General features: G+C 45.4%; 1 protein-coding gene across 3 annotated transcripts in view; it reads left to right on the forward strand.

The window, feature by feature from the left end:
- The first annotated feature begins 18,562 nt into the window (after positions 1-18,562).
- The window catches only part of COL15A1 (collagen type XV alpha 1 chain), a 105,110-nt gene continuing 99,344 nt past the window's right edge, over positions 18,563-24,328 (forward strand). Inside the window, exons 1-3 of one of the 3 annotated variants that reach the window (XM_033431191.2) lie at positions 18,563-19,170; positions 19,390-19,486; positions 19,569-19,654. In XM_033431191.2, the coding sequence (XP_033287082.1) occupies positions 19,476-19,486; positions 19,569-19,654 (97 nt within the window). In that variant the 5' untranslated portion in view covers positions 18,563-19,170; positions 19,390-19,475. The other 2 variants (XM_049711130.1, XM_033431190.2) reach the window with 2 other exon arrangements.

The raw sequence follows: 24,328 nt of genomic DNA on the forward strand, positions 1-24,328 counted from the left end.
CCTGACTCCTTCAGAAACCAAGTTAGAGAAGTTGCCCAGTGCCTGATGGCCCTGCAGTTGCCAGAATCCTTGTAGCTGTGGCTACTCAGGTCCTTCCCCAGAGTTGACCAGGGGGAAGGAAGGCCACTGACTGAGGAAGGCACAGAGAACAGATTCACGGGCTGCTTCCTTGGCTTCCATCAGTTTTGCCCTTTAAGCTGGTCACACTCCCAGATTTCAGAAATCATCTATGAATGGAGAGATAAGGCATAGCCTGCGAAAAGAGAAAGCACAGACCGAGAAGATTTAAATTTAATTAAGATTAATTAAATTTATGTTTTTGAAAAGGAATAAGAAAAAGAACTTTAGAAGAATACAAGTATTTCAGAAAATAGGGGTTGAGCCAAAAGCAGGGGTCATGGGCAGAAGAGAGTCAAAAAATCAAGACATATGGATATCCAGTTGTTCCGGAATTCTATATATTGAGAAGGCCATGCTTTCTCCACTAAACAACCTTTACAGCTTTGTCAAAAATCAGTTGTCCAACCCTCAGAATGGGAGAAAATATTTGCAAATGAAGCAACTGACGAAGGATTAATCTCCAAAATATACAAGCAGCTCATGCAGCTCAGTATCAAAAAAAACAAACAACCCAATCCAAAAATGGGCAGAAGACCTAAATAGACATTGCTCCAAAGAAGATATACAGATGGCCAACAAACACATGAAAAGATGCTCAACATCACCAATCATTAGAGAAATGCAAATCAAAACTACAGTGAGGTATCACCTCACACCAGTCAGAATGGCCATCATCAAAAAATCTACAAACAATAAATGCTGGAGAGGGTGTGGAGAAAAGGGAACCCTCTTGCACAGTTGGTGGGAATGTAAATTGTTACAGCCACTATGGAGAACAGTATGGAGGTTCCTTAAAAAACTAAAAATAGAACTACCATATGACCCAGCAATCCCACTACTGGGCATATACCCTGAGAAAACCATAATTCAAAAAGAGTCATGTACCACAATGTTCATTGCAGCTCTATTTACAATAGCCAGGACATGGAAGCAACCTAAGTGTCCATCAACAGATGAATGGATAAAGAAGATGTGGCACATATATAAAATGGAATATTACTCAGCCATAAAAAGAAACGAAATTGAGTTATTTGTAACAAGGTGGATGGACCTAGAGTCTGTCATACAGAGTGAAGTAAGTCAGAAAGAGAAAAACAAATACCGTATGCTAACACATATATATGGAATCTAAAAAAAAAATGGCTCTGGTGAACCTAGGGGCAGGACAGGAATAAAGACACAAACATAGAGAATGGACTTGAGGACACAAGGAGGGGGAAGGATAAGCTGGGACAAAGTGAGAGAGTAGCACTGACATATATACACTTCCAAATGTAAATTGATAGCTAGTAGGAAGCAGCTGCATGGCACAGGGAGATCAGCTTGGTACTTTGCCGACCACCTAGAAGGATGGGATAAGGAGGGTGGGAGGGAGATGCAAGAGGGAGGGGATATGGGGATAAACGTATGCATATAGCTGATTCACTTTGTTATACAGCAGAAACTAACACAACACTGTAAAGCAATTATACTACAATAAAGATGTTAAAAAAAAATCAGTTGTCCAAACTGAATAGCCAAAACAATCTTGAGAAAGAAGAATAAAGTTGCAGGACTCAAACTTCATGATTTCAAAATTTACTACAAATCTATAGCAATCAATACTGTGTGGTATTCACATAAGGATAGACGTATATATAAGGGAACAGAATTTGAGAGTCTAGAAAGAAACCCTCATATTTATGATTAAATGATTTTCTGCAATGGTGCCAAGACCGTTTAATGGGGGAAAAATAGGGTCTTCACCAAATGGTATTGGGACAACCAGATATCCACATGCAAAAGAATAAAGTTGGACTCCTGCCTCACACTATATACAAAAATGAAGTCAAAATGAATGAAAACTATAAGACTCTGAGAAGAAACATAGGGGTCAATCTTTGCACCCTTGGATTAGGTAATGGGTTATCTCTCCATTTATTTAGATCTTATTTAATTTCACTCAGCAATGTTTTATAGTTTTCAGCACAGGTCTTTCACATCTTTTGCAGATTTATACCTAATTATTTCATATTTTATGCTATTATAAATGACATTATTTTTACATTTTAAATTCCAATTTTTATTGCTAGTATATAGAAATAAAGTTGATTTTTGTACATTGATTTGGTATCCTGCAGCCTCACTAAACTCACTCCTTAGTTCTAGTAGCTTTACTGTAGATTCCATCAGATTTCCCCATAGACAGTCAGGTCATCTGTGCATAAAGGCAGTTTTACTTCTTCTTTTCCAATGTGGATGCCTTTTGTTTCTTTTTCTTGCCTTAATCAACTAACTAGAGCCTCTGGTACAGCAAAGAATAGCAGTGAAAGTGGACATCCTTATCTTATTCCTGATCCTAGATGGAGAGGGGCATCTTATAGTAAGTACGATGTTAGCAGTGGGGTTTGTGGGGGCCCTTTGACAGAAGGAGGAAGTCCTCTTCTATTCCCCTTCAATTCTTAATTTGCTGAAATTTTCATCAAGAATGGATGTTAGATTTCGTCAAATGCTTTTTCGGTATCTACTGATACAGAAAATACAGTGATCACAGATGGGAGAGGGTCCAAACTCAAGAGTGGCCTCTGTTTCTCTCAGAATGAAGGAAACAGGGAAGAAAGGGCCCTGCCCAGTGAAAGGAGCCTGTCTAGGGGAGCTGGGCTTGCCCCACCTCTGCTCTGCACCCCTCTCCTTGCCTGGCATTCCTAGAGGTCAGATCCTGGCCTGCGAACTCCAGAACCAGTGCTCTTTCCTCTACACCAAACTGTCTAAAGACTTTGACTCCGGAACTTTGAATGGTCAAGGCCCTGAAGATGGATGGCCCCTCAGTAATATAAAATAGTAGCAGCCATTTACAGAGCACTTTTGGAACGTCAAGAACCAGGGCTGGGTCGAGGGTGAGGTAAGTGAGCCATCTCTGGATGCAGAATTTAAGGAGGTGTCCGCAGGACTGTAGGCACCTCATTCGCTTCACCCTAATCCCAGCCCTGCAAGGAACAGTGCTAAACACTCCACTTGCATCTGTTCCCTTAATCCTCAAAAGAGCCTACAGTGGTAGGCTATTATTCTTATTTTTCGCAGAGGAAACAGAGGATCAGAGAGGTGAAGTGACTTACTGAATGATAAGTGGCAGAGCTGACTTGGAAGCTCTGAAAGTCTATTCATGATCCGTCTGTGCTCGTAATCAGTAGTTCTCAACTCCAGTGGATCAGAATCTCCTGGAAGGTTGGTGAAAGCACTGATGGCTGGGCCCCATCCCAGAATTTCTGATTTGGTAGGTCTGCTGTGTGGGCAGAGGAATTTGCATTTCTAACAATCTAGTCCAGGGACCACATTTTGAGAACCACTCATTAAATCTCCGGGGGCATGAAGATTCCAAGAGTAAAAGAGAGAAGTATGAGAAAACACTGCCAGATCCCTCTGGCTTTGAGAAAGGAAAGAAAGCATCCATCTCCCAGGACTGGACCAAGAGTTTCCATGTCATTTCTGGGCGTGTGTTGGAGTTCCAACCCCATTCCAGAACGCCTTCCACAGAATCAATGAGCACTTACGAGTCGAACTGAGGGATGAACGGACCAGTCGTGCTGGGACCTCTGCAGGGGCTTATTCATCCAAAAAGAATGCCTGACATTTATTCTGAACAGCGTCTTTCTATAAACCCTCAATTCTTGTGGTACCAAATGGCATTTTTTTCCTAAATATATTTCGAATATTTTCTAATTTATTCTTAGACATGTGTATCAGAGAGACATGGTTCATCAAATTTTTCAAGCCTTTGAATAAGGGCCACTGCAAGATAATGGGGGGGGGGGAACCAACACAGAACTATTCATCATGTTATAAGAAAAGCAAACTTAAATGAGGCTTGGCCAAATCTCCAAGCTTTAAACACGTGACAACATTCCAGAGTTGACCCTAGTTTCTGAGGGGTTAAATTTTTCTTTAATTTCCCAAATCTTTGGACCCCAAGACCCCCATTCAGCTGCACTTGGCCCTAAAGTGCAATAAGAAAAAAAGCTGATTTTATTCATTCACTTGATCTTTATCAGGAGCATCACAAGGAATTCTCAGCACTGCGGCCCACTGGAGTCACTCGGGGAGCTTCTAAAAATCTCTTTGCTCCTCGCCACATCCCAGACAAAGCACATCAGATCTCTAATGAGGCTTCTGAATCTTAAATATCTCCCTTGAAGTGAGACCCTTGCTTAGAATATGGAGACAGCTACTGCCCAGGGCTCTGATTGGAGGGGTGATGAATGGGGAGTGAACTCCTATTTGTTAAAGGTCTTCTGATGCCACTTAACAACCCTCTGAGACAGGTATTATTACTGTCTCTACTTTGTAGAGGACACACCGCCGGTCAAGGAGGTAGAGTGACTTGCCCAAGGTGGCACAGCTGGAACTTAGCGCCAGGCTCGATCCTTCCTCCTCGGGAGAGAGGAAGGAGGCGAGAGTGCCCGTGGCAGCCACTGCTTGCCCCCCGCCTGCTCAAGGCAGCCCTTCTTTGTCCGTCCTACCTGGACCCCTGTGTCCGCTTGGAAACAGTTCATGATCTTCTCCAGTTCTGAGGCCTCTGTAGCTAAAGGTCAAGGACAGGACTGTTCTCCCATCCCTGCCCCCCCAGGACTTGCTGTTAGGTGGATGACAGGGGCCCTGCTGGCTTCTCTCTGGGACTCTGGCTTCTGGCATCCCCTCCTTTCCTGTAATCTGATGAGTAATCAGCAGCTGAGGTCACCATGTGTCCTCTCACAGACCAGGGCAGGCCAGGGCCCTGGGTGACCTGGCCAAGCATGGCTGGAGCTTGTGCCTTATGCTGCTCCTAATGTATGCACAGCACCCAACAGCTTTGCTGCCCAAAATGGGCTATGATATTTGTAATATGAAATATATATTTGATCTACATCCCCATTTCTGGCACAGAGTTCCCCAAACCCTTGGAATTTCCTGTGCTGAGAGGGATAAAGGTGTCTTTTGTTGTGTTAATGAAGTGACTTTTAGACCAGCACCTAAGAATGGGGGCTGGTTGCCAGTTGGAGCTTTCAGTCCCACCTCTAGACCCCTGGGGAGGGGAGAGGGGATGGAGGTTGAGTTCTATTGCCAATGGCCTATGATTGAAGCCTCCATAAAAACCCAGAAGTATGGGGTTCAGAGAGCTTCAGGGTTGGTGGGGAGAATGGTACACTCCCAGAGGGCTTCGATGCTCCGAGCTCCACACCCTTTCCCCTGACCTTGTGCTATGCCTCTCTTCCATCTGGCTGTTCCTGAGTTATATCCTTTTATAATAAACCACTGATCTAGTAAGTAAAATGTTTCATGAGTTACGTGAACTGCTCTAGCAAATTAACCGAACCCAAGAAGGAGGTCGTTGGAAGCTTCACTCTATAGCCAGTTGGTCGGAAGCACGTGTGACAACATCGACTTGCAACGGCGTTTGAAGTGGTGGGAGGGGAGCCATCTTGTAGGAGTAAACCTTTCACTGTGTGATCTGCTGCTAGCAGTGTGAGAATTGAGTTGAATTTTAGGACACCCAGGTGCAGAGACCTGCTTGATGGTGTGGGGGAACCTACCCCTCCCAACACACCTCCACCTTTGGGAACTGGTACCAGAATCTTTAAGGCATCAGACAGCTTCACTGGTGCATCTCAAGGTAAGATCTTTATCCTTGCTTAATGACTGAGGAAACTGAGACTTTGATTGGGCACAAGGCTTGAAGCAGCCACCTGGGACCAGGGCCAGGTCTCCTGTCTGTAAGAACCTGTTTGGGTTTCTAAGTCCCCCACTGTTCAGGTTCAGGCCTTCCTCACCCCCAGGCTCCTGTGGCATCCTTTCCACACCAATGTCCGATGCATCCCTCCAAGGCACAGCCTGGCTTGTCCCTTCATTCAGCAACCTTAAATGACATTGAAAACGAACACCTTTTTTTATTACGGAAACTTTCAAAGAAATGCAGAAGAGAACAGTATAATACCACCCTTCCCCCCAACTACCAACTCCTTATCTCCTTTCATCTTCACCCCATCCACTGCTCCCACCACTCCATATTTTTGGGAGCAAATCCCAGATATCGTATCATTTAATCTGTAAACATTTCTGTAGTTATCTCTAAAAGATAAGGACTTTAAAAAGTATCCACAATACCATTATCATCTTTAACAAGATAAACAATAATTCCTTAAGATAAACAAAAGCCCAGAGTTCAAATTTCCCCTAAGTCTCTTGAATATTGTCACTGCAATTCATTTATTTGGATCAGGATTGAAATAATGCCCAATTATTCCAGTGGGTTGACAAGTCTCTTTAAACCTCTAGATTCCCCTTCATTTTGTTTTTTTCCTTGTAATTTATTTGTTGAAAAAAACTGATCATTTATCCTGTAGAGTTAGTGTCCCACACTAACTGGATTTTGCTGTTTGCATCCCCTGTGGTGTTGTTTAACATGATTCTCTGTTCCTTGTATTTTAAAGAAAAAAATCTAATAGGAAAAATAATGATCTAATGTCACTACCCTAATAAAACTATTTTTATTCCTGTCTGTTCTCCTTTGATCCCTGTTTACATGCATATAACCTTTGGTGTTTTTTTCTGTTTAACACCACACTGTAAATATTTTCCATGTTTCTATGTAAAACTTTCATAATTAACATTCTTAATAGCTACTTACTATTCCAGAGTGGTGTTAAGCCTTAGTCATTTTCCTACTGTTGGACTTTTAGGTTTTGTTTATTTTTGTCACTCTGATAGATAATAGTAAATTTTTCATGTCTCTAGTATAGTTATTTCTTTAGGGTAGATGAATGCCCAGGACTGAGACAGGGGTCCAAAACGGATGAATGGTTTTATGTATTCTGTACATATTGACAAGGTGCCTTCTCAAAATGTTGTACCAATTTCCATCATCACCAGTGATGTACACACGAACTCCACCTCTATGACTTTGCACTGCCTCCTCCCCACCTTGAACCTGGGCTAGCCTTACTGATTGTTTGACCAATAGTATATGACAGAAGTGATGTTCTGGAATTTCCAGCCAGTTTGCAAGAAATCTAGGCCTCTAAATGCTTGCTCTGGGCCATGGCAGCTACCATGTAAGAGCTCCAATATACCGAGGAGACTGCTGTGCTAGAGAGGCCTGGTGTAGGAGCTGTGGTCAACAGATCCAGCCCAGCCCAGGCTGCCAGCCTCTCCAGGCATCGGACACATGAGGGAATCTTTGCATCCTCTAGACTCATTTGCTAGCTGAGTACCACTGAGTGCCCTCAGATGCCATGAAAAGCAAAAGCATTTCTCTGCTGAGCCCTGCCTGAATTCCTGACCCATAAAATTGTGAAATACAATAAAGTGGTTCTTGTTTTAAGCTGCTAAATTTTAGGGTAGTTTGTTATGCAGTAATAGGTACCAACAGGTGTCTTTATGCCTTCCCCCTTATTTTTCTTGTGTCAAGAACTATGTTCCTTTGGTTTACACTTCCAGTTTGCATTTTCCCACGGATTTGGATTTGGATTCGTGTGTTTTTTTTTTCACCTTTGTAAATTGACCTTGTTTTGCCCCCGAGCAGAATTTTGACTCTGGAATCACACTTATATAGTGAGTCAGGGACCCTGCATGTCCCCCCTCCCCTCAGCCTCATTGGGCCATGTGATCCTGCTAAGGAGATTTCTACCTGAATGACCTGGAGTTTCCTTCCAGTTCTTCCATGATTCTAAGTGTCCTGGATGGTGGAGGGAGAAAATGAGATTTGTTTTCTAAACCCAACACCCATATCCACCTGATCATGGCATATCGAGTGCTGCAGATGAAATAAAAACTGTAAGGAGACACTAAGCATCATCTCAGTGCTCCTTGACAAGAAGCCCCTTGTAAGTAGTTCCATAGTAACCTGAAAACATAGAAATAAAAGAAGCTTTAAACCCTGAATGGTTTCTGCAGTAATATAATTTGGACTTTTCTGTGCCTTAAACAAAACTATATTTTTATATATGCTTTTTGCATATATTTTATATTTATTTCATAAAACACGAAACCATTCTAAAGACACAATATTTGGGCAATAAGATGGGCAGTTTCTCATCTTAACTTACCCCCTAACCTCTACTCATGGTGTTTCTTCCTACTTAAAGCATTAATAGCATCTATTGCCTTTCTATTTTTTTTTTTTTTAGGGATTGAATTTTTTTAAAAAAGAAGAGATATAATACTATTAGAGAAATTTGAAAAAAAGGTAAATATCCATAATGCTACCACATTGACACAGTGACAAGTACATTTTTATGTTCCCTGCTTGTTTTTATAAATCATGTGTGTGCAAATATTTTTCCAGACTTTATTTTTACGTAATACTTTATCATAAGTATTTTCTCTGATCCTTCATAAACTTCATACCATCATTTTTAATGGTTATAGAATATTTATTCAAGGCTTATACCCTAATTTATTTTATCATCCTCCTCCCCCTTTTTGAATATTTGGGCTGCTTCCAGTTTTTCACTAAGCAAGTCTTTGATGAGTATTTTTCTGCATATGGTTTTTCCATATTTCAGGGTATTTTCTTAAGCTAGCTTCCCAGAAGCGGATTATGGAGTCATAGTGTATGAACATTTTTATGGCTCCAAAGTATCTTTTGAAGAAGGTAGGTGTTCCATTTCATGAGGTTCACAAACATAAAAGAGGAAATTTGGCTTCAAAAAAATCCCGTGTAACACATCTATGTAAAAATTTGGGCAAAGAGAGGTTCTAATAGTTTTCTAAATTATTAAAGCGTGCCCTTCTTAATTTAAAAAAGTTACTTTTGATTCTGTTTGTTTTTGATGAGAGTCTTTGCTAAGATGTTTTACACTTCGGAGCTTTTCTAAAAAGAACCCACAGAGCACAATTTAACCTTTTCTTGATGACTCATGTGATCAGTATAACCATCAGCCATTTCCCTGGGCTGAATACCGGAGGACTTTTAGGAATTTCTCAGGTGGAGAGGCTACTCGCTCCTTCACAAAACAGCCACAGACCAGGAGCTCTTCTAGAGACCTACCCCAGTCTCTAGTCTCACGGCTCTGCACTGAGTTGCTGGCTACCTGTAGTGAGCTGCTGCCTTCTCAGACACAGACTTGTCTGGCCAAAGACACCAATGCCAGCTCTGATCGTTCCTCTTTATTCACAGGCCACAGGCAGCTATTGGAATTGGGGGCCTGAAGGACCAGCTCCCACCAAACAGCAAGGCACCCACATCAGCAATCATCCTTCTTGGCAAATATTATTTGTGAAGCACAAATGTTGAGGTGGTGAAAATTGCATGTTGGGGTTTCCTTGGACTTGCCGTTGGAAACTTGCATCTCCCACTGAAGTCCTGTGAAACTCCTGCAACTTCCCACGTGAAGGTGAAAAACTCTCAGTTGTCTTTTCGTGTATCCCCTGGATAACGAGGTAGGTGAATGGAGTTCTGAATAAAACCTGGGTGCCTAACGCAGGTGGTGGTGGAGACAGTAAAATGTGAGTGGAATATGCATGGGCGGCCAGAAGACCCAAGTCGAAGTTCCAGCTCTGCCCTTCATTACCTACTGGCCTTGAGAAAGTCAGTTACTTAACCCTTCTAAGTTTCAGTTTTCTCATCTCTGAAAGGGATAATAAGACATGCCCTGCCGCCTCCAGGGTTGTTGTGATAATGACATGAGATAAGTGGTAAGGAAGCCATGAAAACCCCTACCTACGCAGGTCACCATAATCTTATTTAGATTGTAAGAATACAGACCTGCTCAAGGCCAGAGCAATCCAACATTTTATTTTGTCAGCTTTCTGGTGGGAAAATGTATGATGTTTCATGCGTCATTAAGAATGAGAGGCCTGGCAGGGCTGGGATTCCCAGAGCATGAAGCAGGTGTGGGGAGTATTCGAGGGGTTGTCTGAATCCTCGGTGGCACTGGGGTGCTGGAGAGAGAGTGAGATGCTTTTCTCAAGAGCTCTACATGTGAGAAAAACAAGTTGCAAAATCCAGGATATATATATGCTTTTCCTGTCCATATAGGAAGGGATTATATAGGGAGGGACTGTCCATGGAGAGGCAGGGGGAAGGCCACATTTTTCTGAAAGTGGTAGCATTTAGACCATTTAAAGTAATATGTTGATATGATGGTTGTTAAGAGTGTGGTAAAAATATTAGAGGAAGCAGCTGGAAGAAGGGATCAGTTTGTGACTGACCTTAGTGGTCAGGAGGTGTCAAAGGGTGGCTGGGTATCCCACCAGCCAGTGTCACAGCCCCACCCATTGAACCTGGCTCTGCCCTCAGCCTCCCAGGTGGCATCTACTCTTGCACTTCTTCCTCCATATTAGAACCTGGTCTGCTTGCACACAGTGGCAGGGAGGTTTGGGATTGATTTGGAGAGCCAGGCTGCCCTCTGCCATAGGTGTCACGCTGTAGTTCAAAGAAGGTGAGAAGTATTCTCTTAGAGCCTTTCAGCCGAGTTCAGGGTCCTCAGCCCTACCCTGCAAAAGCTTTTGAATGGTCAGATCCATCTGTTCCCACTGTGGGGAAATGCAAAACACATGGGCTGCCTGGCTCAGAGCAGGGTCCTGTGAAAACCGCACGCTTCAATGATGACAATTGTTTGTCTCTCTTTGGGCATCTCTTCGGGAGACAGAGCAAGACAAGTTTAGCTCATCAGAAGTCACTGGGGCTTTCACTTTACCCTGAAATTTACTAAGTCAAGTAGTGTGGGTGAGAGCAGACAAATGATTCTTACAGTAAGGGTCCCTCTATATTCCCACCGCTGGTGCTGATTAAGAGTTTTGAAATGATTACATCCTAATATGGGTTTTGGCCCATTTGTAGGTCATGAAATCTATTTAGTAGGTTTTGACCAGCCTCTTTTTTTTTTTAATTCAGTGGACTAGCACAGAATAGAGTAGAAAATACCTGAGCTCATTACATGTAATAAGTGCAAATACTGTTGCATGAAACTTTTGTTTCAGAAGTATGTGTTTATGGGATTGTGAGACCAAGCGTCCTGGTCAAAAAAAGTTTGAAAGTCACAATCTGCTAGTATTTCTCAGTGTGGGCACAGTTGGTACTTTTGCTGGGCTATTTCTTTGTTGTGTAGACTGCCTCTTGCATTGTAGAATTCAGCATCCCTGGCCCCTGCCTGCCAAATGCCAGTAGCATCCCCATTCATTGTGACAAAAGAAACTTCCTTACTTGGACACCCTCTAGGGGTGCCATTGACCAAACACTTGAACCTATAGGGTTGAGTAAAGAGGAAGATGCAATCTATTGCTGATTCAAGACCTCTCCTGCGGATTTGCAGTCAAGGCCAACAGAGCCAGAACCGGAGGCAGTGAGGCACATAAGTGGGGAGAGAGAGGGGCTGTATTTTTTGGAAGCTGTACCACTTACTGACCACTCTCAAAAGCAAGGTGTGGCCCTACCCTCTGGGGATGTCGGTCCTTAGTCAGTGATAAAGCTCCTATCAGTTTGGGCAGATTTCACATCCTGCCCTCTCTGGCTTATCACAAAGACACATTTATCAACCCTCATCCTCCTTGAGACAAAAATAGCAGTTAACTTGAATACTTCCATCTTCGCCACACCCTTCTTTACAGATATTGGGGAAAGGACAGTTATTATCAGATATATTGATGAGGGGTTTGGGGTAGGATGGAAGGCAGACAGCCCCCAGGAGAGAGGTTTGCACACATCCTCTTCAACAGGCCCCCTTCTCTAGCCAAATGGCAGGCAGGGGATCCCCTGGTTGTCTTATTTCTTTGAATTTGCACAGCAGAGATGGATTAGATTGGATTTGGGATCATGTGCAAGGTCCCTTCCATTTCTGGGCTGCTTTGTTTCCAAAATCTTGGATTCTAAAAGCCTTAACTGAACAGAATGCATGATCTCTTGCTCTTTCAAGGGTATGGTAAATAGGAAAATCCATCCAAGAGAGGTCTTGGCAGCCTGTCTGAGCTAGAAACTGCAAATGCATCACTGTGGGGGATTATATTTGAACAGGAAAGTGTCCTAAGGCAAGAGGTGCCAAGATAGAGGTCAAGAACCAGGTGCTGTGAGAAATATAGATGTGAAACTTCAGGCCAGTGGCAATGAAACTTCAGTGCACATAAGATGGACCAGAGGAGCTTCATAAAATTCCAGTTCCCTGATTCTGCCTGCAGACATCCTGATTTGGTAGGTGTTGAGTAGAGACTTGGAAGCTATGCTTTTAACATTTTCCCCATGAAATTATTCTGATGCACGTGGGCCACAGGTTAGGAAACACTGGTCTGGACTGGGGCTGACTAATGCTGATTGGCAGAGTGACTGAGACTTTTATCCTTTAAGGGTCTGTTCTCTTAGCTGCCTTGACTATTTCATTTGCTCATTTACCATCATTATGGAATATGGAGCCACCAAGAAATCCCCAAGAAATTACCTGAGTTCCTCTCTGACCCCATAAGGTAGTCACTGTTAACACTTCTCATGGTAATCAGAGTTCTTATCCCCGCTAATGCAGCCACTGTTTTCTTTGTCTGCTGGCTCTCTGGCATGAAGAACTCAAAGTAACCAGGTGGTACTCTCAGCTTCAAGTTTAGTGGCCTTACTATATCCCTTGGAAGAATTCTTCCCCTGCAAATCAGCACCTCTACCCCAAAAGAGCCTAGAGTGGATCACTGGAAGAGAGAGAGAAAGGGCTCAATCCTAGTACTATCCCTTGATTCCCAGACCCAAGTATTCTAGCTACTGGGGACACAGGACCATACAGTGACCATGGGTTCCATGTTCTGGAGGACAGTGCCACAACCCTGCACTGTATTGCCCCTAAGCTGATGCCTTAGCTGAGCCTTTAACAGGCTATTCCACCATTGTATTAAGCTAGTGGCTTCTGGGTGATGTGGTAATGCTAAAACCAGTGGGTTCCTTGGCCATTCACCAATTTTCACACCTCTTTTGCCATAAAATGAGTCCCCTCATTTGAGACAATGTTGTACGGGACACCACACTGATATATCAAGCATTCTGCTACTCACTGAATGATGGTGCCGGCAAAGGTACTTGGTCAGGGAAGGCAAACTCATATCCAGATAGGTATCGATCCTGGTAAGGAAGAATTGCTCAGGAAGGGTCCGAAGAAATCAACTCGCCATCAAGTGGCTGGGTGGCCTCTTCAAGGAATGGTACTATTTTGAGGGCTCTGTGTCAATCTCTGCAGCTGGCAGGTTGGCCATTCCACAATGTCAGGAGGTAGATCTGCTTCAGAAGGATGGGGCCCCTGTTCTTGAGCCGTGTTTGCCTAACATTTACCCTGGCCATCACTGTCACTCTTCTTAAGGCTCCACCATGTCAGCCCTGGGGTCGCCAGGGCAAGAGGCTAGCTAACGTCCACAGGATGAGCCACTCTGTCCACCTGGTTGTTGCATGTCTCCTCTGTGACGGATGCTCTCTGGTGAGCATTGTGAGATACAAACACCAACACATTTTGTGCCCATTCCTCTATGTAATCACATGATACTTAGCTTCTGGCAGAACCTTTGTATTAGCTACCTGACTTATGAAAAGGTCTAGTGGAAGTTCTTGAAACTACCTTCCTTTTTCTACCTCCTAGAGTAAATCAGAAGCAATACCACATCCCAGCAAGTATTGCAGAGTTTAGAGCTACTATTAACAGTTACATGGTGCAGGGGTAGTGGGTCCCATTGTATTTCCACGAATTCTCCTGAATGGCCTTTGAAAAAACCAAATGGATTGTGGTGGATAATAGTGGATTGCTATAAACTTGGCCAGATGGTAGCCTCAATTGAAGCTGCCATGTCAGATGTGGTAGCTACTGGAATATATCAATACAACCTTTGACACTTGGGATGCACCATGATCTGGCAAATGCAGTCACAGCCTCTATGCAGGGGGAAATCAAAAGCAATTTGCTTTCATATGGCAAGGAGAATAGTCCAGGACACTTGGGATGCACCATGGTCTGGCAAATGCAGTCACAGCCTCTATGCAGGGGGAAATCAAAAGCAATTTGCTTTCATATGGCAAGGAGAATAGTCCAGGTTCATTTTTTGGCTCCAGGGCTATGTTAACTCTCCTGTTCTCTGTTATACTATAGTCCATAGGGGCCTTGTCATCCTAATATGACACAGATCATAATGCTGGTCCCCTATTTGGTAACATCATGCTAATGGGACCTGGTGAGATGGACGTGACAACCACTCTAGAAACCCTGTTAAGATCATGAGTGTGAGAGATAAACTCCACCACCTAGCTTATCCTGGGTCACTCAGGTGTTAGTCTTGGGTGCCTCTTTGGTATTAGGGAGAAAAATCCTAGGGAGCAGAAGTGAAGAAAAGAGAAGTGAGGCAGGGAAGGAGGAAGAGCCAATGAGAGGCATTAGATGATTGATCACTCGGTCTTGTGAGAGCATCTCTCAGATGGCGTATAAATGACTTTCTCAGGACAGTGCATCTGGTTGAAGAAGGGAGAGAAATGTATTTGCTGGCTTCCATTGGCTAAATATTTGCTTTGTGTGGTGTTATTTCTCCTGCACTTCCAGGTTGCTCGGGCTGAGTGGATTAGGCAGTGTGTCAGAGGTCAGCATCTGCAGGGAGGCCCTGGGCAGGAAGGGAGAAGTGCTCGGCGTGGGTAAGGGGCAAGGGGCTGTGACGGGGACGGGGACTCTGGGTGTCTAGACGTTCCCACCAAATGGGAAAGGGAGCCCAGGTTTTTATCCTGTCAGCCACTGGTTGAGAGCAGCTGGGGGGTCAGCACTGATTCCCTAGCACTTCCAGTCCGCTACGCTGTGGGCAGAGCAGGCTCCAGCAGCCAGAGAAAGTGCTCAGGTGAAGGGAAGCAGTTGCTGGCAGCTGGATGACCTTGCCTATGGTGCACATAAATGATGGAGGCAGAGGGTAGGGACGGGCACTGGCAGTGGCACCTAAGAGGTGTTTGACACACCCTCCCTCCTTTTTTTTCTTGTCCTCTTCCCACTAGGATTGTCAGATTTTCATATTCATCTCTCATGCAGAACAAATCAGCTCTTAGTAGCCCATGGTCTCCCTTGGCATAGCCAGACACATCAAGGTGCTCATCAGAACAAAAGCATCCTCCGTGGAAGGCACGTGTGGGGTTACACTGTCATTGTTTTCTCTTGTTTACCCAAAGGGCAGCCCTTTTCTCTGGATATTCCAGTTAATTCTTTTCTAGTCAGCTAGTTAGGTCTATTCTGCTTTTTCTGCTCCTGAAACCAGATGAAGATGCAAGCTTTGAGTGTCTCCTGTGAACTTCCCCACCACAGCTCCTCACGTGTCCCCACGTCTCGAGGAAACATGTTCAGAAAGACATGCGCTATGTTCTTCGTAACTTCTTCCTAAACCACAACCTGGGATGCTTCTCACTGATTTTTGTGCCCCTTCCAGCTGCTTGAGACAGTCTGGAGAATGCTTTTGGAGATTGAGTTTACTGGGACAGTTGGGTGGTTTATAGGAAAATGGAACAGCCCATTAATTTAGTTGAGTCCTTCAAGAGCTGGGACATAGATCCCCCCACCTCCACACGTCCCGATCTCGCAGATTGTACTAAAGCCGTGGTAAACAATTTAGACCAGCTCCAATATGACACAAAGCTTCCTCTTGGCTATTTCTACAACTTCATATTGAATAGAAGGAAATCGCTTAAACCCTCAAAACACAGTCTGGCAGGAGGCGAAACGTCTTGTTTGGCATCCTGCCCCCATCCCTCCCACACCGGCAGCTGGGGCCATTTGGTCCCCCTTCAGCTCCCAGGCCGGATGCCCTCCCTGTCCTCCATCAGTCTGAGTTCACAGTTCCCACCTCCAGGCCCAACTTTAAAAATGAGAGCCCTGATTACCTAGGAACATGGTCTGGCTTCCCAGGTGAAATAGGTACAAAATTAACAATATTAACATGCATCCATTTCCAGTCATTTGTAGGAAAGAAATGTGCTCTGGGGACTTATATCTTTAGATTCTAGTGAATTAGATATTATCAGATACTTACACAGAACCAACAAACCATGAAATGTGCACAAACGACTTCCCTGTCAGAATAATAAAGGAAACTGCTGCTTTATGCATATGTATCTTGGACTGATAAATTGGACCACAGTCAAGCCCACCAATCAAAATACAGCTATCCTTTCATCCATCAGGTAACATGCATAACTGAGGGGGACAAGGTTTTTTCATCATGGCATTTTAGTTTTCATTTTTTCAATGTGGGTATTCTTAATTTGTATATTAAACATGTAGAAATATGTTCTTCCACATCTTTCTTGAAACATGCTCCCCTTCTCTATCTATTTATGTTTTCCCCCCATTTCTAACTGAGATATGGATGCTCAATCTCTTCCACTTTTCTCTTTCTTATAAGAAAAGGCAGAGTGCATATGTGATGAGAAATGGCAAATGATTCTTAGGCTTGGTGTTGGGGAACAATAGGGATGGTAGGGATCATGGCAAACTGGAGAACATGGCCTTGACTGAAGGCAGCCACCCACTTTTCATGCAAATCAATCACTGGCACAGGGAATGCAAGCCCCATGTTGCCAGGTTTTCCAAAAATTTAAAAAGAAGCCAGAATTCTGGATTTTAATGTAAAATCAACTAATTATCAAATATATTGCTAACTAATTTAATTTGGAGGTTGACACCAGGCAGGCTGGACAAAACATACCTGTGGGACAAATTGAGCCCACTGCCACCAGTTCACAACCTGTGGTTTTAAGCATCAAATAGAACAATAGAACTATTATATAATCATAGTTGATGTGGCTCTTTCGAAGCAATATAGAATTCTAGTTCTTTTTTTTTAACATCTTTATTGGAGTGTAATTGCTTTACAATTGTGTGTTAGTTTCTGCTGTATAACTAAGTGAATCAGCTATACATATACCTATCTCCTATAGTTCTAAGAAAATCAGTTACATTCCCAGTCGATGTGGTACTTTATAAGCAATAAAAGATATAGAACTAATAAGGCAAATTCCTTATGTTTAGTAATTCATAATAAAATAAGGTATGTCCAGCACAGCATGGCTGCAAGTGGGAGAAGAATTCATATTCACAGAATAAGAAAGAAGCCTAACCATTTTGTTAGAATGCACTTTGCCTTTTGTGTTAGCTTCATGGGGGGCCATCCTAGCTCTAGAGCTGCATTGGCTGCTTTTCCCCTCCCTCCTATTTGCACCCCCCCCTGCTCCCTGCAAACCCTCCATAGACCCCAGAGTCTGGGTTAACTTCACTACCAGGCTGAAGCCTCTCCTGCCTTCTCCAGACCATGCTGGTTTTTCTTTCTTTTTTGAAGACTGTGTGCATTAATCCCAGAGCTGACCCCTCACACCTGTACAGCACTTTACAGTGGACAGAGCACTGTGGCATCCAAGTGATTTCATCGACATTCCAGCCACCCACCCACAGCAGGATCATTACGTCCATTTTATAGATGAAGAAATAAAAAGTCACACAAGGATTTGCCCAACTTCACTCTGTAGCTAGGGCCAGAACTGGACTGGAATCCAGGCTCCTGACCCCAGGCCAGAGCTCCCGCTGGAGCCCTCACTGCCCATGCTGGCATTAACCCTTCATGCATGAGTGCACCATTATCTCCAGTGCAATTTTGCTTTCAAGGGTGGGGAAATGGGTGTAATCCTCTTGTTCACAGACAGGTAGTGTGATGGAGTGGTGAAGAGCATGGGTGTTGGTACCTGTCATGCACTAGCTTGGGCACATTTTAAACCTCAGCTTCCTCATCTATGAAATAAGGATCATTGAAGTATCACCTATCCAGGGCTGTTGCGGGAATTGATTGTCATGAGTAAAGCATTTAGCACAGGGCCAGGACACAATCAGCACTCAATAAATGTTAGCTACAATGTCCATCCCCATCCCATCTCTGCAGGTGGTGACTTGCCATCTAGAAAGGAAAACCAGGAACTGACCACAGAGTCACAGCCCACTGTGGCTATTGGTGCACCAGGAAGAGACGCCCCTGGGCCTGCCTGGCTTCAGAACTCTCCAGGTCTCAGCTGATCTCAGTGGTGCCTCATCTCCCCCAGATATCTTACACTACTGGGCCTGGTGGTAATCACAATAATAAAAAGCCACCGGGCTTCCCTGGTGGCGCAGTGGTTGAGAGTCTGCCTGCCGATGCAGGGGACACAGGTTCGTGCCCCAGTCCGGGAAGATCCCACATGCCGCGGAGCGGCTAGGCCCGTGAGCCATGGCCGCTGAGCCTGCGCGTCCAGAGCCTGTGCTCCGCAACGGAAAAGGCCACAACAGTGAGAGGCCCGCGTATCGCAAAAAAAAAAAAAGCCACCATTTGAGGGTTTAGCCAGTGCCAGGCCCTGTGCTAAGATCTGTAGAGGTGGAATAGTCTGCCCTCTGCTCCCTCCCCGCCAACCATGCACACTACCCATGTGTGCTTCTGTAGGCTGAGGCTGGTTCTTCTGTCCCCGATCATCACAGTGCCTGGAGTGGTATCTCACCTAAGAATTGTGTTCCTTCATTCGTCCCCTTTTTATTGGCATCTCCTACTGCCAGGTACTATTTTAGAAGAGAACAAAACAAATATAAATTCTTGCCCTTCTGGAGCTTACATTCTGGTGGTGGAGGATGGTGGTGCCAGCAAGGTATAAAGAGGAAAACCTTGCAATAGTAGATAAATTTAAAATTTTTATTAGGGTTCTCTTTGCTGCGTTTATTTACATGAATCACTTATGCCGCCCCAAGGGGGCCATTCCTGGGCATTCAAGGGGGTTGTGTGTCAAGCGTGCAGGGCGAGGCACAGCAGTCAGGAGCCCAATCCAGCTGTGTGAATTTGGGACATTCACTGCGTCTCTCTGAGCCTCAGTTTCTTCGTTGTCATTTAGGGAAATCAGAGCGATTCCAGCCTTTCTGGGCTGGTGAGAGGATTTCATTGGCCCGTAAAGAGAGTGCTTTGTCTGCGAAGCAGCCCGGACAGGCACAGACGTGAGGGCCGGAGGGAGCTGCCCTCTGACCCACAAGAGCGCGGGCGCGGGGCTTTTCTCGGTTACACAAGGCCACCCGGGTGGAAGCCACGGCTGGGGGGCGCGCATCTGTCGAGGGGGTGAGTGGCGTGGGGAGGTGGTCAGCGCGGCCAAGAGCCACGGGACGTGAGTGCGCCGCTGCGGCACTGCCCGAGGTGGGGCGCGGCGCGGCGCACGGGGGACCGCAGGGCGCGGCAGAGTCGGGTTTCAGAGCGCGGGTGACTCAGGGCGCGGGCCGGATCCTGCCCACCGCTGCCGTTGCCGCTGCCCCTGCCCAGCGCCGCCTTTGTTCCCGGCAGGAAGGGCGAGCGGCCCGCGCGCAGAGCCCGTCGCCGTCCTTAGAGCTCGGTGGCCCGGTGCCCTCGGAGGCTCGTGGAACTGCGGGATGGCGCAAAGGTAGGACTCGCTGCCCCGCGCCCCGGCTCCCCCCGGCCCCTCCCGGCCGCCTCACTTTCTCTCTCTCCGCCACTTCTCGCAGGAGGGACACGCAGTGTTGGCGCCTGCTGTGGCTGCTTTCCATCTCCGTGCTTCTCCCCGCTGTCACCCGGACCCGCTCCGCGACAGGTAAGCAGCCCGGCCCGAGGGTGGCACCGGCTACCTCCGCACCCGGGGGAAGTTGGTTTTGGCTGCGGGCGCGGCTGCGGTGCGCGCCTCATTCCTGGACATAAAAGGGAGTCCTCGCCTCTCGGTGCGCACTGGTGGTTCTGCCACGGCTTCCCCGGGCGCTGCCGGGGGTTCGAGAGGCGAATGGGAGTCTCTGGGCGGCCGGAGCGGGTGGAGCGCTGTCCGGGCACCCGAGGTGTCTGAGCTAGGCGCAGCCCTTCCAATCTTGGGCAGAGGGGGTCTTTGGAAGCCCAGTGACAGCGCCAGCGGTTCCGCGGGGACAGTTAACTCCAGCTCACCCAGGGCCCGCGCTCAGGTCGCGCGTGCTGGCTGGCTCATTGTAAGGGCAGAGCTGGTGCCCTCTCTGTACACAGGTGCGGAAGCACGACTGCCAGCTGAGACACCTGGTGCTTTGCCGCGCAAGAAATAACGGGACTGAATTGCCCTGATGCCTAACTTAGCCCTGAGTTACCTGGAGAGTCCCATCCATCGTGGGCAGTAGCTCCATGTGTGATGGGAAGAGCTATGGACTGGGGACCAGGGGATCTGGCACCTTCTGTTCCCAGGTCTCACTTTCCCCGCCAGGACCCAGAGGCGGTTGCATGACTAGTGGAGTCTGAGTTAAAACAGTTTTGAGTTAAAGTGTGTTCAGGCTTCCTGGGCTTGAATTGTGGCTGTGTTAGGTGCCATTGGACAATGAATTTCACCACTCTTTGCCTCAGTTTCCCCGTCCGAAAAAGGGGAATACTTAGACGACCTTTCCTCCTAGGAATGCTGTGCAGATTAAAAGAGATATTAGAAATAATATGCTTTCCACACCATGGCACATACTGGGCACAAAATAAGTGATCGAAACTATAGGTTGATCCTTGCAATAGCTGTGTTGGAAAGCAATGCAGACATTTTTACAGAAGAGGACACTCAGGGTGAGAGAGGCTTGGGAACTGGCCTGTGCAAAAGGCAGGGCTTGGGTGCCAAGGTCTCTAGACTCTGGTCCTTCCCTGCTCAGCCCTTTCTCCATGCAGTTTTGCAGGAGAGCTACCACTCTCCAAATAGTAGCCTCGGACTGCTTTTGGATTTAGGAGATTAGTACACAGTCTCCATAGAATAAGTGTGCTGGGAGACAGGGTCTGGGGTGGGGGGGAATGAACACAACCTCTGTCTCTGTGAAGGAAACTGAGGACTGTCGAGTGGCCATGGTTAACTCTTCGTGTGCTGAAGGAAGCCTGGGACAGCCCAGATCCTTGCCTCCTTGGGAGCAAGACTCAAACACAATGACAACTTTTCCTGCCAGAGCATCCAGCCTGGCATTTCTTGCAGACCAAAGGGCAGCTGGAGCACAGTTTTGGCTTCTCAGCACCGTGGCCCGTGTCGGAACGTTGCAGTTTTGCATGTAATATGAGGTACTGCCAACTCAGCGGCAGAGGGCAGCTTCAGGTTCTGTGGTCTTTGTGAACTCTGCTGCAGCCCCACCCCCAAAATGAGGAAGGTCTGGGGAAAGAAAATTTGGTGTTTCTTTCTCCTCCTGCGTTTGTAGGCTGGCTCTCTGGATGCCAGGTCAGGGCTGTTTTTCTAACACAGAGGAAGTCCTGTGCCTATCCTTAATGTAAAAAGGGAGTGCCAGGAAACCCTCAGGAGAAGAATGAATGATTGTAGTGTTTTAATTACTGGCTAAACTTTTGGTTTTCTCTAAAGTTAGGAATACCCGTTACTGATGGGTGATTGATGGATATTCAGTGTCCCTCGAGGGGAGAATCTTCCTAGACCTGAAATATCCTCCTGTAAACTAAATCTGGCATGAAGTTTAATAAGGCTAACACTTGTAAACCACTTCATATGTGTGATAAGTTCATCCTTCATTCACTCAATCATCACAATCACTCCAGGAGCTGGGTACTGGGACTGTGCTTCAGATGAGGAAACGTGGTCCAGAGACCCCAGGCTTCTCAGCTGCTGAGGGTTTTCTGGCTCACCCTGTTTAAAGAGACCCTTGTCAGTTGGCCCCTTATCCCTCGCATCAATCCTTGTGCCCCTAGTGGGTGAGGGCTGAGCTGGTAAAGTCACCGTGTCACTGGAATGCCTGCTCTTTTAGAAGATAAGGAAGTTGTTGTGAGACGGGGGCAGTGGTGTCATAACTAATTTGTTCCTGATTACAAAATGTTAATATGTGCAAATGATCTACTTTTCTTTAAACTGTTTTATTGTGAAATATAACATCTATGCAGAAAAGTGCGCACAAAAATACAGTCCCATGATTTCTCACAAAGCAAACTTTCATGTAAGTGGGTCAAGAAATGGAATAGCCCCCAGAAGCTCTCCTGTGCCCCTTGGCTGTGATTTTTCCCTCCCTCCCCTCAGAGGTAACCATCCCCTTGACTTTTATGGTGATTCCTTCCTTCCTTTTAGAAAATAATGTTAGTACCTAAGCATGGATCCCCAAATTCTGAAGTTCAGTTTTTCTTTTTTTTTTTGAGCTTTATACATGTGGGGTGTCTCCTTTGGTGTTTGGCTTCTTTCCCTGAATATTAAGTTTTGAGATTCATTTATGCTGTTGCATTTCACTGTAGTTAATTCATCTTCCTTTCTGTACAGTATCCCACTGTATTAACTTACTGTCCATTATTTATCCATTTTTTTCCAATGACATTTGGGTGGTTTCCATTTGGGGCTAATATTGTAGCGTGTCTCTGACATGCTGTTTGTCCACGTCTCTTTGTGCACGTGTGCACACATTTCCGTTGGTTGTACACGTGGAAGTGCGGTGCTGGCCGACAGGGCAGGCAGGCCCTCCAAATGAACAATGGCAGCACGGCTTCCGCTATGGTTGTGCCAGGGCTCACGGCCGTCAAGCTGGTAGGAGAGCCTCTGTTTCTTCACCTCCTCCCCAGCACTTGGTGTTGTCAGTGGGCTTAACTCCAGCAGTTCTAATGGGTGCACGTTAGAATCTTACTGTCATCTTAATGTATGTTTTCCTGATTATTAAGTCGATTACCTTTTCGTATATGTATTGGACATTTGGATATCTTGATTTACTTTTTTAAATCGAGGTGAAATTCACGTAACATAAAACTAGCCATTTTCATAATGACAATTCAGTGGCATTTAGTACATTTTCAGTGTTGTGCAGCCATCATCTCTAGTTCCAAAACCTTTTCATCACTCCAAAGAAAGCTTCATTCCCATCAAGCAGTCCCTCCCCATTCCCCCCATCCCCACTCCACCAGCCTGTGGCAACCACGAAACTGCTGTCTCTATGGATTTGCCTGTCTTGGATATTTCATATAAATGGAATCATACAATATGTGACCTTTTGCATCTGATTTCTTTCACTTAGCATAATGTTTCTGAGGTTCATCCATGTTGGAGCATGTATTAGGACTTCACTTTTTTATGGCCAGATAATAGTCCGTTGTTTACCGCAATTTGTTTATCCATTCTTCCATTGATGGAGACTTTTGGGCTGTTTCCTCCTTTTGACTATTATGATTAGTGCTTTTATGACATTTGGGTACATGGATTTGAGTACTTGTTTTCAATTATTTCAGTTGTATACCTAGCAGTGGAATTGCGGGATTATATCATAATTCCATGCTTAAATTGTGGGGAACTCCTAAACTATTCTCCACAGTGGCTGAACCATTTCACATTCCCACCAGCAGTGTACAAGGGTTCCAATTTTTTCATGTCCTTGCCAACACTTGTTATTTTCTACTTTTCAGATTACAGCCATCTTAGTGGGTATGAAGTGGTATCTCACTGTGGTTTTGATTTGTATTTCCTGAATGACCAATGATGTTGAGCATCTCTTCATGTGCTTCTTGGCCATTTGGGGGAAACTCTGAGTACCAGTCAGGGCAGGTTCAGGTTTTCCCTCTAATCATCTCATTCTTGCTGGTGGCCAGCTGATGTGCTTTCCTGAGTGAGAGAGAAAGGGGTAAGAGTCACACCTAAGATTTTACATCACTGGCCTCCCACCTTACCTGTGCCCCAGCCTGTAATGAGCTCATGTTGCTCACATACCATTAGAAGTTGTGATGAATATGAATGATTGTAGTGTTTTAATTACTGGCTAAATTTCTGTTTTTCTCTAAAGTTAGGAATGCCTGTAGTGGCATAATGTCCTGTCATTATATGTTTTAAAGCAGAGTTAAGGCTGAAAACCCCTGGCACACTGAACCACACACAGCTCCCCATGTATATTTGGGATTTTGCAGTCTCCTTGACTTTGCACAAGGTGTGATGAATCCCCTTGTCTAAAATACACTCCCTCGCCTTGTTTCTCTTTAGGGCCTAATTCTACCTCCCAGCTTAAACGGCACCTCTTCCAGGGTGCCTTCCCTGGATCTCCCCAGCTAAGCTTTCTCATCACTAAACCGCCACAGCCCTTCACCTGTCTCTCCAGGCACCAGCCACTGTCCCCCCTGTACTGACAGTATGTTTATTTCTCTCTCCTTCCTATGAGAGCACCTTGAGGGTGTGGATCATGCCTCATTCATCCAAAGTTGGCCACGTGGACTTTGGCCATTTTGTCATTATGATAAATAGTGCTGCTGGGAACATCTTCAGACAAATGGCCTTTGTTTTCTTTTGGGATTATTTCCTTTGACTAGATTCCCTCAAACAGATTTGCCCATC

Source organism: Orcinus orca, chromosome 6, assembly GCF_937001465.1.
Source record: "Orcinus orca chromosome 6, mOrcOrc1.1, whole genome shotgun sequence".
Taxonomy (NCBI): Eukaryota; Metazoa; Chordata; class Mammalia; order Artiodactyla; family Delphinidae; genus Orcinus; species Orcinus orca.